At 47.9% G+C, this 12,138-nt stretch overlaps 1 protein-coding gene across 1 annotated transcript in view; it reads left to right on the top strand.

Moving 5' to 3' along the window:
• Cux2 (cut-like homeobox 2) overlaps positions 1–12,138 on the top strand; it is a gene marked incomplete in the record, with an annotated part of 262,326 nt that overhangs the window by 8,851 nt on the left and 241,337 nt on the right. The window contains 1 exon segment of the mRNA XM_013503646.1: positions 4,110–4,202. Coding sequence (XP_013359100.1) covers positions 4,179–4,202 — 24 coding nt within the window.

A 12,138-nucleotide genomic window follows, 5' to 3' on the forward strand; every position in this document is an offset into this window, starting at 1 on the left:
CTGGCCTTGAACTCGCAACGGTCCTCCTGCCTCAGCCTCCAGAGTGCTGGGATTACAGGCGTGCGCTACCACGTCCGGCCTTATTTTGGTTTTAATTTGAATTTTTCCTCATTACTAGGGAGGTTGAGTAGCTTTTTAACTATTTACGGATCATTTGAGTTTTTTCTTCTGTGAAATGCCTGTCCAAAGCTTAGAAAGGAATCTTCTCACAAGGCCACTTTGGGAAAATTAATTAATTACAGCAGCTTTCTAAAGAGGCTGAAATATAAGACCTTAACCAAAAGGACAGAGAGGAAGAGGGCCAGGGGGGTCTAGGGTAAAGGCAGGGGGTTCTCCTGTTTATCTCAGTGATGTTCCTTAAAGCCAGCGTGGAATAATGGTCTCATGACACCTGGTATTTTGGGAGGACCCACACTTTGCAGTTATGATTCATGCCACAAACCTGGGTCAGGCAACAGCACTCTCCTATTACTAGTGTGAAAAAAGAGGCCTCAAAGGGGCTCGCTGCCCAGGGACTTGCCCAAAGCCCCATGGCATTGTGACTGTGGCTGGGTATAGGTAAGACCCCAGAACCCAGGGCCAGGCCTAGAGGCCACCAGGGGAACATCACTCCTGGGCCAAGGGGGGTCCTGCCAGGCACTTGGATGGCCCAAGGGAGGACTTAGGGAGCCAAGGCCTGAGTGCAGGAAGCCCACAGTCTTAAGGCAAGGGATGCAGCAGCCGAAAGCACAGAGTCCCAAGGCCTCCAGGCTGTGTGTCTCCGTGCAGGGAGGTTCCTCAAAGTTGGAAGACCACACGGTTGGCTTGGGGAGAGGTGCGTCGTCCAGCTGCCAGGAGAACAGCACGTGACGCACGTCCTGCAGGAGCAAAGAGGCCCTCTGCAAAGTCACTCAACACTAGAGGTGGACTCTTAGCCGTGAACCATCCTCAGCTGGGGAGCTTTTGGTGCAAGACTTCCGTGATCCCAGGCTCCCCCTCATACCTGTGGCTTGCATCCTCCTCATGGAACCAGTGGGCTGGCCCAGCAGGAAGGCAAAGCAGGTGGAAACACTTCCCTGGAGATGAAGACTCAGAACTGGAAGCCAACACTTGTGCCTCATTCCGTCGGCCAAAGCGAGTCACAGAACCAAACCTAAGATCGAGGCAGGAAAGTATGCCCCGCCCATGAAGGGAAGGTCACTACAAAATCACGTGCCCCTGGGCCTGAATAAAGGAGAGAAAGGTGAAGAACTGGGGCCAGTGACACCATCTATCACAGGGAGGTATCGTTCTTCCCTTTCTCAGAAAGAAAGCTGATGTCCAGGGAGGTTAAGCAACTGGATTTAGATCACACAGCCAGGTCATTGCCGATTCGGGATGGAAGCCCTACAGCCGTCGAACTCCCACGTCAAGGCTCCTGTCCCACACCACGCCGTGCCACATCAAACCTGACTCCACCGTGGCTGGCAGCACCGGGCAGCCATTTCCCAGCGAATGACTTTTAAATGAAGTGTGGAGTGCACAGTTTCTCACGCCTAAGCTCTCGTTTACATTCGTCTCTTGTCTGAGCCACCATCTGTCCCTCCACTCTGCAGCGTTGTTTCGGCAGTGGGGCGAGGCCTCGCCAGCCAGGTTCCCTGCACCCTCGTGCCACTTAGCAACATCCAGCAGATGCGAGTTTCCTGACACGGGCTCCCACGATTAGCAGATGCTCATTAATTATCGTAATTTCCATCACGTTTATTGCCTCCCTGAGATTATCGTAATTCTGTAGCCCTTTGGGACATGGATGATGCTTATGTGGTCACTCCCTTCCCTAGTGACTGGGAGGAGGAGTGGGCCTGTCGGGGACACTCATGGTGGAAGGCTTGACCTCTGAAGTCAGCCTTGGGCCCCTAGGGAAGCTTCCAGACTGAGGAGGGGCTGGTCAGCACTGGTAGGATGGCTCATGGGAGCAGAGAAGGAGAGAAATCCAGAGGGTTCTGGAATTAGTCTGCCTGGATTTGAATTCACTGTCTGATCCAGGACCCTTGGCAAGTTGTATCAGCACCGTGCCTCAATGTCCTCATCCGTGTAGTGGGGATTATACTTTGTGGGGCTGCTGTGAAGCTAAATGAGTTAATGAGTGCTTTGAATAGTGCCCGATGCACAGTGATTAAACTATAATTAATTATATTGGGCTCCTAAGGGTCAGCTACCACCCCCACAAGTTATCACCTACTTCCCTCCAAGTGTCAGCACTCATCATAGCAACCTGCCTTCAGGAGTACCGTATTTACTGGAACCAGAGTCTTCTCAAATACTGGGATTATCTCATTTAATTCTCATCACAGCACTAAGAGGTCCCCATTGTGCAGAGGGAGAAACTGAGGCTCAGGGAGATAGAGTCCAAGGTCACATCTCAAAGCAGTAGAGCCAGGACTCAGATCAGTCTTCAGACTCAAATCAGACTCAAACCAGGTCCCTTTGATCCTAGCCCTGCTTCTTGTTACCCCTAAACTATCCCTGTACTTGGTTTGAGAGAAATGGAGACAGAATAGTAGATTTTGCCTCCATTACGTTGATCTTTTTCTCAGCTGCCTTGTTGGGGGTGTTGGCCCTCTTGGCCATTAACAGGTTCTGGGAGGTGGGGTGACTTGCTCCGGGTCACACACCTGGGTAGGGGTAGAGCCAGGATTGGCATCCTTGTCTGAACTGGGCTCTGACTGCAGACTCCTGGGCTCTCTGTCCAGAGATACGCAACAATTGCCTTGATGTCGTTTGTGGGCTTTGCCCCTGTTTTACAGCTGATCAGGTGAGGCCTGACCGGAGAGCCGGCTATTGGCAGAGCAGTGATTCAAGTCTTCGCCTCTCCGTTTGATCCTTTTTCCTACACCTGTGCCTAGGGAAATTACTGTGTGGAAAAGGGAAAAGAGAAAAGCAAGGAGCCCTAGTGGGGTGGGAACCCCAAAGTCTACTTTGAGCCTACTCAGGTGTTACCAGCCAGCTTGGTCCCAGGGGCTCCCCGGCTTGCTGTGGGGTCGGCAGATACACTGAGTATCCACCAGGTGGGGCTTTCTCCAAAGGCCGGGCTCTGGGAAGCCCCTGGTGAGGTAGCCTTGCCCCACTGGGAAGGTTCAACCAGGCCTGCACATCCCTGGTGCATCCATCCACGTAGGATGCTTGCTGCTGTGCACACATGCGCTGTGCAGATGTGTGTGAGCAAACAAGCGCATTGCAGAGAACCTGTTTCGGGCTTGTGTGCAAATATGCATGAAGAGGTGTGCTCAGGCACACGGGAATGTGTGCATATCTGTGCATGCGTGTGCAAACCTATACCCGGGTGAGTGTGTGCCGAGGGGTGTGGGCACACAATGTCTATGGTGGAGGTGTGAGCACGTGTAGACGAGCCTGTGCATATGTCTGTGTCTCTGTGCAGATGTGTGTATATGTGTGCATGTGTGCAGATTCATACCTATGTGTGCAAAAAAGGGTATGGGAGACACACGTAGCAGAGTAGCCTGGCCTTGGTCCTGAGGCTCATTTTTTTCTTTTTTTTTTTTTTTGGTACCAGGAATTGAACTCAGGACCTTACTCTTGCCAGGCAGGTGCTTGTGCCGCTGAGCTACATCCCTGCGCCCCAGCTCATTTTAGAGGACCTTTCCTAGACTCTTTGGAGATGGGGATGGAACAAATGCCCCTTGGGGTTTCTGGTGCCTGGGACATTTACCAGCGACCCCAATGGGCATTGTGAATGTGGAGCAATAGGGGTCATGGCTGGAGTGTTCTACCTCCCACCCCTCCGGGCTTGATTTTTCCTCACAGCGCCCTCCCAGCCCAAAGGGTGCACATTTTCCCACCCAGCTTCCATATCACTTGCTGAGTGAACCCGGGTGTGCTTCTGCCTCTCTGAGCCTCAGTTTGCCTATCTGTAAATTGGATATGACTAGGCTTGATGTGAGATTTGAGGCAAATGCTGGTGAAGTCCCTCGTGCATAGTAGGTACCATTCTGTCACCAACAATGGCAGTGGTGATGCTTGGACAGGGACAGAGAGACTCATGTAAGAGTCACATCTCCATCTTGCCAAAAAAGTAAAAGAATCCTTTCTTTTTTTCTTTGGCTCCTGGCTCATTTTGCTGTCTGGATTAGATGTGTGAACCTCGGATTTGAAGAAGAAGAAGGAAAAAGGAAGAGAAGAGGGAGAAGCAGCTGGCGAAGATGAAGAGAAACCTAGTGAGAGCGGTACGCAAGGGAGGACATGAGCTGAGTGGTCATAGGGAGGGAAATTAAAAATAGAGATAGGAGAGGTCGCTTTAATGCGGGCAACTGGGGAAAGGGAGAAGCCAAAAGGCGCTAAAGCCCTTGTGCTTGCCCCTGAAAAAACTTTTGAGAACAGGAAGGACTCTCCACCGGGCCTTGGATCCAGGATGGGGTCTCACTGTGACCGCTGGAGGCCTTGCTTCTCAGAGCACAGAGAAGGCCCACAGCTGCCCTGGGAGTGTGTAGGGGCTGATGGAGGGGTGGTGGCTGCTCAGGCCAGTTATGCTGGGATTCGGTGTCTTGAAGTTTTTGGTACTGGGAATCGAACTCAGGACCTTGTGCTTGCCAGGCAAGCACTTGTGCCACTGAGCTATATCCCTGGCCCAGGGTCTTGAACTTATGGTGGCTGTTTCTGCGGACTTCCGTTACCCTGTGATTTGAACACTCAGCTGTTAAAATAGGAATGTGGAGCAGGGAGGTGGATTGCTGCCCTGCTGAGGGCTTCTGCATGCCTAGGAGACCCCGCTAGTACAGAGCAGGCTCCCAGGAACTCTCGCTAGCTAACGTTTCTAGGTCTGCTGGAATCTACCACTCGCCAAGTGGCATTTTGTTTTAGGAATGTTCCAAGGAAATGTGATTCTGGTTATGGGTACAGATCCAGTTCTGGAAGGAATCCTAGGCTATTACAGGACCAGGACCATAAGAATGTTTAAAAAGACAGAAAGAGGTGGTATAGTGGAATAAGCTCAATAAGGATGTATTTTTCAGTGCAAATGTTCTGTGCTGTTGGGAAAAAAGCTATAGGTTGAGTTTCTTTACCTCCATTGTGTGTAGACATCTCCACCTGGGTCTGATCTTGTGTGTGGTGTGAGGTAGGGAGCTGATAGTGTTTTGCCCCAGGTGGCCAACCAGTTGGTTCAGTATCATATTAAAAACAAAGTCTATTATTTTCCCTCTAGTTTATAATATCAGCCTTGCCATCTACCTGCGCAAGTCTGTTCTACACGTCTATGAATCTGTTTCTCAGTTTATTATTTTGTCCCTGGAGTCTGTTTGTCCTTATGCCTCACTCTGTTACAGCTTTTAAGAATTACAACTTTATAAGAATTCTTGATATCTTGTAGGGAAAGTTCTGCCTGGTTATTCTTCAAACTTCCCTAGGCTGCTCTTGACCCTTGTATCTCCATAAGCATTTTAAGATGGGCTGTCCAGTTCCACAAAAAATCTCATAGAGATTTTGATCGGAATGGCCTTAAATTTATGGTCTACTTTGAGAAGAAGTGACTTCTTCACCCTGTCAACTCTTCCAGCCCTTGAACATGGCATCTCTATATTTAGTCAAATCTTCTTTTATAGACATATCTGATGGCTGTGGACTCTGAGGAATGTGCCCTGGTCAGAGTCCCGCAAGAAAGCAGCCCCTTCTACCCTACCAAATGAAGATTCCTGATAATGAAAGGATTTGTGCTTATAAAATCAGTTAAGGGCTTGGGGAATAGCTCAGTGGTAGAGCGCTTGCCTAGCATGCACAAGGCCATGGGTTCAGTCCCCAGCATCCCAGAGAAGCAAAGACAAAAATGAAGATGACGATGTGGGACTTATAAGAAGTCCCTAAGTCCATTTTGCAGAACTAATGTTAGCCATTTGGTATCTGATTTTCTCTGGTTTTTCCCCAAGAACTACATGTTAAGCAAAGATGGGAATATTCTATTATACTGCTCTATAATCTGCTTATTTCTACTTTACCACACTCCCGCACACATATAAACACGTGCTTCATCACATATAAGTAAATGCCCTCATGTTTCTTAATGAGGAAATGTATTCTGGGGGCGGTATGCTGGTAGTAGCCAGGGTTCCAGCAGGCCTCACTCAACTAGAATTATTTTTAATGAGGAGACTACAGTAGTTCCCCTCAATCTTGATGTCACTTTCCATGGTTTCAGTTATTTGTGGTCAGTTGAGGTCTGCAGATATTAAACAGAAAATTCCAGAGGTACCACATTCATATAGCTTTTATTACAGTATATTATTATAATTGTTCTACTACCTTATGATTAGTTATTGTTAATCTCTTCATGTACATAATTAATAAATTAAGCATTATCATAGATGTGCATGGATATATACAGAAAAACAGTCTATTTAGTGTTTGCTACTCTCCGAGGTTATAGACATCCAACCCGGGGTTCAGGACATCGCGTCCTTCTTGGATGAGGGAGACTACAGCAGAGGTGCGGGCAGGGTTTGTTGAGCACTGGGGGAAGTCACACAGTGGGCCTGAGGCAGAGGGGGAGGGAGCCATTCCTGGCACCCAGCAAAGGCAAGGGGCCCGCAGGTGACAGGGCTGTGGCTGCGGAAGGACCCAGTCATGCTCTAAACTGCAGTGAGGTGGGGCGGGGCTGGAGAACAAATACTCCAACCTTTCTCTCTCACCTTCCTCCCTCCTGTCAGGGGCTGCCATTGTCCAAGCCCACGGGAGAGCCAGCGAGCAGGGACACTGGGACGTGTAGGCCACTGAGGCCAGTGGGTGGGGAGGGCCTGGGAGAGGACAGCCAAAGGAGAATGACCAGCACAGTAAGTGCACGGTTGTTTACTCAGCTAGTTCCTGACACTGGAGGAGAATCGGGCCCAGAGATCCTGCCCCTTTTCTGTTTTTCCTCTACAGTTTGATGTGCTTTGGTGTGTTTTGTTTCATATTATTTTGTTTTGAGACAGGGTTTCACGGTGTATTTCAGGCTGGCCTTGAACTCCCTACATAACCCAGGCTGGCCTCAAACTCATGGCACTCTCCTGCCTCAGCCTTCAGACTGCTTGAATTACAGGGGGCACCTCACCTGCTTCTTCTGCAGTTTGATTGGTTAGTGAGCTGTCTGGAGACTCTGGCTGTCTCAGACCCTGCATTTCACCCCTATTCTTCTCCATGAGGGGCAGAGGAGCCTCAAGTGTGAAGAGCCCCCAGGTTGCTGTGATCAAACCCAGGCCTGAGTCCTGGTTCTGGCTCTGCAACTATATGACCTCGAGCCAGCCACTTTTCTCAGGACTTCAGTCTTTCCATCTGCAGTGCAGGGATCCTCATCCCTGAGGTGCGAGGCTGGCAATGATGAGAACTAGCAGGTATCGCACTTTTAGACCATGGTTCACATAGATCAACGCACTGAATCGTCATTGTACAATTACTAGCACTACCATGCCTAGTAAGAAAGTGAGGTGCAGAGAAGGAAAATAACTTCCCCAATGTCAAAAGTTTATAGATAACAGAGTGGGAACGCGTACCCAAACAATCTGACTCCTAACCCACCTCTCCTAACCACTGCGCCATGGTAATGATTTATTTATAAAGCACCCATCAACAAGTGGGTGCTTGATGATGGCAGTGGTTGTCAGCACTGTGTATCTTGTAGCCAGTCACGCAGCTGCTGATTCGTGGACCCGGCCGTGGGCCAGCCTCTCTGTGTGCACCCCGCAGCTGTCTGCCAGACCGTCCCTACTCTCTCCGAGGGCGCAGGTGCCCTCAGATGTGTTTGAAGTCTCCAGTTGTTTTTCTCCCTGCACGGTAGCTGCAGTGGGCAATGCAGAGCTACCGAAGGACATTTTCTTTTGTTTCAGCTTTGATGCTGGGGATTTCGCATATCATTATGTTTGTGGCTAAGGACCTGCCATTATCTTCCCTGGGATTCTTGCACAGTTTATGAATTTCCTGAAGGATCCCGCTTCTCTTGGCTGCTTCTGCTTTCAGGAAAGGCTGCCCCAAGCTGCTCCGTGCAGGAGTCTTCCTGTACATTGTAATTTAATATTTATTTTAATGTGTGGGTCTTTAGGAATCAATCTTGGACCTGTTTAAGTTTTTGTATATCTGTGAGTGTGTGCTTTTGCTGCAGAGAGGGTGCTAAAAACATGAAAGCGGCTTTTCACAAAAATATTTAAAATTTTATTGCTGTAGTTATAGAATTCAAGGCCATTGTCTTCTGGAAAAAGTCAGAATTTCCTGGCTTACCGTCTTTCATTAAGGACCACCCATAATAATTTCATTTCTCCAGCTAACTGTATTTAGGGGATAAATACTTAACTGCTTCATTCATTACTGTGAGTCTGAGAGGGTAACAGATGCCTTTGGAATATAAGCCCCCACATCTAATAAGGCACAGGCTCACCATGTACTCCGAGGATGGCGGGGAGAGTCGGCTGAAATTTATTTTGTGAATAAAGCAATAAGCCACTAAGCAAAGCTAATATGTTTCAGCCCAGACAGAAAGACACGATCATTCAGTATTTATGTAGCAACCCATTCCTCTGCGGGGCTGCAAGTTTCCACCATTAAAATTGTCGGAATTCTTTAGAGACCTGCTGCATTAAGTCATTTAAAAATATCACAGACTTAAAGCCATCTGAATTATTGGATTTGCTCGCTGCTCCTCGGTAAGCATGCTTGCTGTGGCAGTTTCCTGCTTGGTCAAAGGTGCAGCCTTCTCCAGTCAGGAAAGTTGGAAAGTTCCACGCAGAATTTTTATTTGGAAGCCCAGCAGTCCCTAACAGCTGAAACCAAAGCACAGCTAGATTTATATTTTTCTTTTAACTTTTAATTTTGACATAATTTCAGATTCCCAGAAATGTTGCAAGCACAGTGTGAAGAATCCTCATGTTAACACTTGGCAACATTTCTTTATCATTGTCTCAACGTAGATAGTATGTATTATTTTTAGCTGTACTGTTTGAGAGCCTTAAATGTGATGCCTGTCCTTTTATCCCTAAATATTTTAGCATTTTTTCTAAAAACAGGCTATTTTGTTACCTAGCCACAGCAGAATGGTCAGAATTGGGATAACAGTATTATAGACAGCTAAGTTAGGTAGAAATGGCATAGGCAGTTGGACAGGGCTGAGCCCTCAAAGGAGTCAGAGCATTAGATAAGAACACACCACAACTGTGGCTGGAGGCACATTCGCTGAAGGCCGGGCCCCAAGATAAAGACAGAATGACTACACTACACACCGCCTCAAGGGACAAACAGTACACTATAATCAATATTCTAAACAGGCACTGACACCTGGGCGGGTGACCGGGGCCTCCTGACTCATCTCTCCCAAAAAAGGTCCTTGTTCTGTCATGTACGCTTGCTACCCGACCTGCTTCCCCACTGAGTCAACACTACCTAAGCGGCTACACTTGTGATCTTATTGGTTGACTATAGTTTTGTCCCGCATTGCATCTACCTCATGATTTTGCTCTATAAAAGTTCCTTTGAGAAGTGGGCAACCCATTTTCCGGGTCCCCTCCTCTCTCTCTCAGGAGCTTTCTCTTCTTCAGTAAAATTTCCTACTCTTACCCTCCACTGTTTCTCAGAATTCATGCTTTGATATTGGGGAACGTGAACTCGGTGTACTGGACACTTGGCAGATTGGGAGTTATATTTCCCTATATCATTTGGAGGTCCTATATCAATAGGATACTATATTGATTTGATTTTAACTTTGCCATTAGCTCCTATTAATACACTTTATAGAAAAAGAAAATCCCGGTCATATGTTTTTTTTGTTTGTTTGTTTGTTTGTTTTTTTGTTTTTTTTCCCGGTACCGGGAACCGAACTCACGACCTTGCGCTTGCCAGGCAGGTGCTTTGCCGCTGACCTAAATCCCCAGCCCCCCGGTCATATGTTTTAATCCTTTGTCAAATCTCTTTAGCTTCCTTTAACTTCGAATAGTTCCTCTGGAATAATCTTTCTGTGCGTTTCATGTAACACTGACATTTTTGAAGACAGCAGCCTGTTTATTTTGGAGAATCTTCCCTCCACTTGTGGTTGTCTGATGCTTCTTCGTAATCAGATTCAGAGTCTGCACTTTTGGTGGGAATACCACAGATGGGAGGGGCCCGTCTCAGTACATCACACAGAAGGTGCACAAAGTCAGGGTGTCCCAGGGCTGCAGGTCAGACATAAATGCTAAGTAGTGTTTTATCAGAAGCCTGGTTTGTTAAACATAGCTTGCAAGGGTTCACTCACATTCATTCTAGATTTTTTTTTTTTTTTTTCATCACAGGTCTTTTAAAAACAGACTCTGAGACAAGGAAGCTGTAGGGTTTACAGATGCTCAGGAGAAAACGTAGCCATTTTAAAAAATTGCAATGTGATAGTTACGAAATTTCCCTAAATTCATTTTGCAGAATAAGAGCTGTAATTTAAACGTGAAGTTATCAAGAGCTGAGCTAAACCACACATCACGTGCAATTTAATCTGGCAGGGAAACAGGCCACTCGGAATTGCTAACTAGGCCTAATTCATTACATCTTGGTGAACGCTGTACTTTTGGTCTTTCAACTCCGGTGGCGTTAATATATTTGCCCAGACTCACAGAAAATGTATGGGGATGGTAACAGAAATACTGTATGCTTGTTTAAATCACATTACATTTCTTAAACAGTTCGAATGATTGCTCAGAAATATCACACCTTCTTCGGAAGCATTTATGAAACAATTATTTACATTACATTAAAAACTTTAATTGCTTCCAAGCACGTGCTCTGAGACACAAATATTGGAAAATCATCAAAAATATCCATCATGATTCTCTCTCCTTTACAACTCTTCTAAACTTTATCTTTTTTATAACCCACTGTATTGATCTATTGTCCCAGACCAAGAGTGATGTCAGAAGTCCAAGCTGGGTCATAAAAAGAGAATATAATTTCCATTTGCTGTCCATAAAAGCAAATCTTTTGATCAGGGAACAAGGAAAAAAGTACCCCTTCTTTTATGTGGGGAAGGTGGAGAGGGGTCATTCCGGGCAGCGCGCGTGATTCTAAGGTCAGGGGAGAGGATAAGTGGGTTGGCGGCTGAGGGAGGTGGGGGTATGAGTTCCACCTGGGGCGGGGGGAGATGCCGGGAGGGGACTGGAGAGCTCTGGCTTGCACAGAAGTGAAAAGAGAGGGAAACACATAAAACAAGAATCCCGGTCGCTCTTGCTGTCCAGGGTTTGATGAACTGCAAAAAACCAGGACCTCTTTCTAGAGGACTAAAGACCCATTCCCCAAAGATAATCATAATAAAGGGACGCCATATTGCAGACGACCTGGAGTTCGCAGCTAGGTTGTGTACCCCCAAATAAAAACGATACCAATAATGTAACCTCCATCGGACCCAGCGCCCCACAACAAGGCTCGAGCCTCCTCAACAAGAGCATAACAATAATGATCAGTAGCCCGCTGGGGAAAGGTCCTCAGAGGTCTGGCTAAGACCCCTCTTTCAATAATAATCATACCCATAAAAGCGTCTCGCACTGCAGAATTCTGGGAAGCCCCTACAATCAAGTTAAAGACCCCCTAAATAATGACAGTGGTAGGAATTCCTAAAAGACCTGAAGAACTTCCATTCCCTCCCCTCAAAGAACCTTGAGCTGTGGCAAAGACACCCCCCAATATATAATACGTATATAACGGCGAGAAAATTCGCGGTTACGGTGACATTTCCCACAACTCAGGGGCGCCCCCGGGCGGCTGCCACCCGCCCACCCGCTCGCCCGAGCGTCTACGCGGCCCCGAGTGCGGGCTGCTGTCCTCGTATCCCAAGCTTAGCTGGCGGAGGAGCGGCGGCCGCCGAGGCACGTGTTGTCTGTGCTTCCCTTGCAGAAGGGGAAAAAATGCATTGCAAACTATTAACTTTTTTTTAAAGTACGTAATGCTGGGAGCGGGGGTTAAGCAGGTGCGGGGTAAGGCAGGCGCCCCTCTCACCCGTCCCCCCTTCCGCAGCCCCCCTCCCAAACTTCCCTTCGCATTGACCAGCACGTTACGTCAGTATTGATAAGTTTGCAAAAAGCCAAAGTCAAGTGCAATCGCGCGGCACACCGACCCCGGACTTGGGGGGAGATGCAGCGAGCGCTCCGCGGGCCGGGAGCCGGCTGCAGGCAGGGCAGCGGCGGCGCCGGC

Source organism: Chinchilla lanigera, unplaced genomic scaffold (assembly GCF_000276665.1).
Source record: "Chinchilla lanigera isolate Chin_1 unplaced genomic scaffold, ChiLan1.0 scaffold00081, whole genome shotgun sequence".
In the NCBI taxonomy this organism is placed as follows: Eukaryota; Metazoa; Chordata; class Mammalia; order Rodentia; family Chinchillidae; genus Chinchilla; species Chinchilla lanigera.